General features: G+C 70.3%; 1 protein-coding gene across 1 annotated transcript in view; it reads right to left on the bottom strand.

Moving 5' to 3' along the window:
* LOC119593361 (vegetative cell wall protein gp1-like) overlaps nt 1–333 on the bottom strand; it is a gene marked incomplete in the record, with an annotated part of 11,762 nt that overhangs the window by 793 nt on the left and 10,636 nt on the right. Inside the window, 1 exon segment of the mRNA XM_037942287.1 lies at nt 1–257. Within this exon segment, the coding sequence (XP_037798215.1) occupies nt 1–257 (257 nt within the window).

Here is a 333-nt window from a genome sequence, read left to right as displayed (position 1 = left end):
AAAGTCGGGGTTATGCGGGTAGCTGGGGCCGAGCGAGTGGCCCGACGCGAGCTTGCCCTCGCTGGGGGTTGACCTGCGGGCGCTGCGGGGGTGGCGGGAGGGCGGGGGCGCGGCTCGGGGCAGCGTGGCGCCAGCGGGGGCGGGCGGAGGCACCGCGCCGCTGAGGGTGAAGATGGAGCCCGAGTCTGAGGTCAGCTGCTGCGGCGAGTTCGAGGTTGCCATGAAGCAGCCGCCGCATGCTGCCAGCGCCGCCACGCCTGCAAGGGAACACTCGTCAGCAGGCACCGAGAGAGGGACAAGGATAAGCCAGGATAAGGAGAGGTACCACTACGA

Source organism: Penaeus monodon, chromosome 32, assembly GCF_015228065.2.
Source record: "Penaeus monodon isolate SGIC_2016 chromosome 32, NSTDA_Pmon_1, whole genome shotgun sequence".
NCBI classification, from domain to species: domain Eukaryota; kingdom Metazoa; phylum Arthropoda; class Malacostraca; order Decapoda; family Penaeidae; genus Penaeus; species Penaeus monodon.
This window is presented reverse-complemented; position numbering and strand designations above follow the sequence as displayed.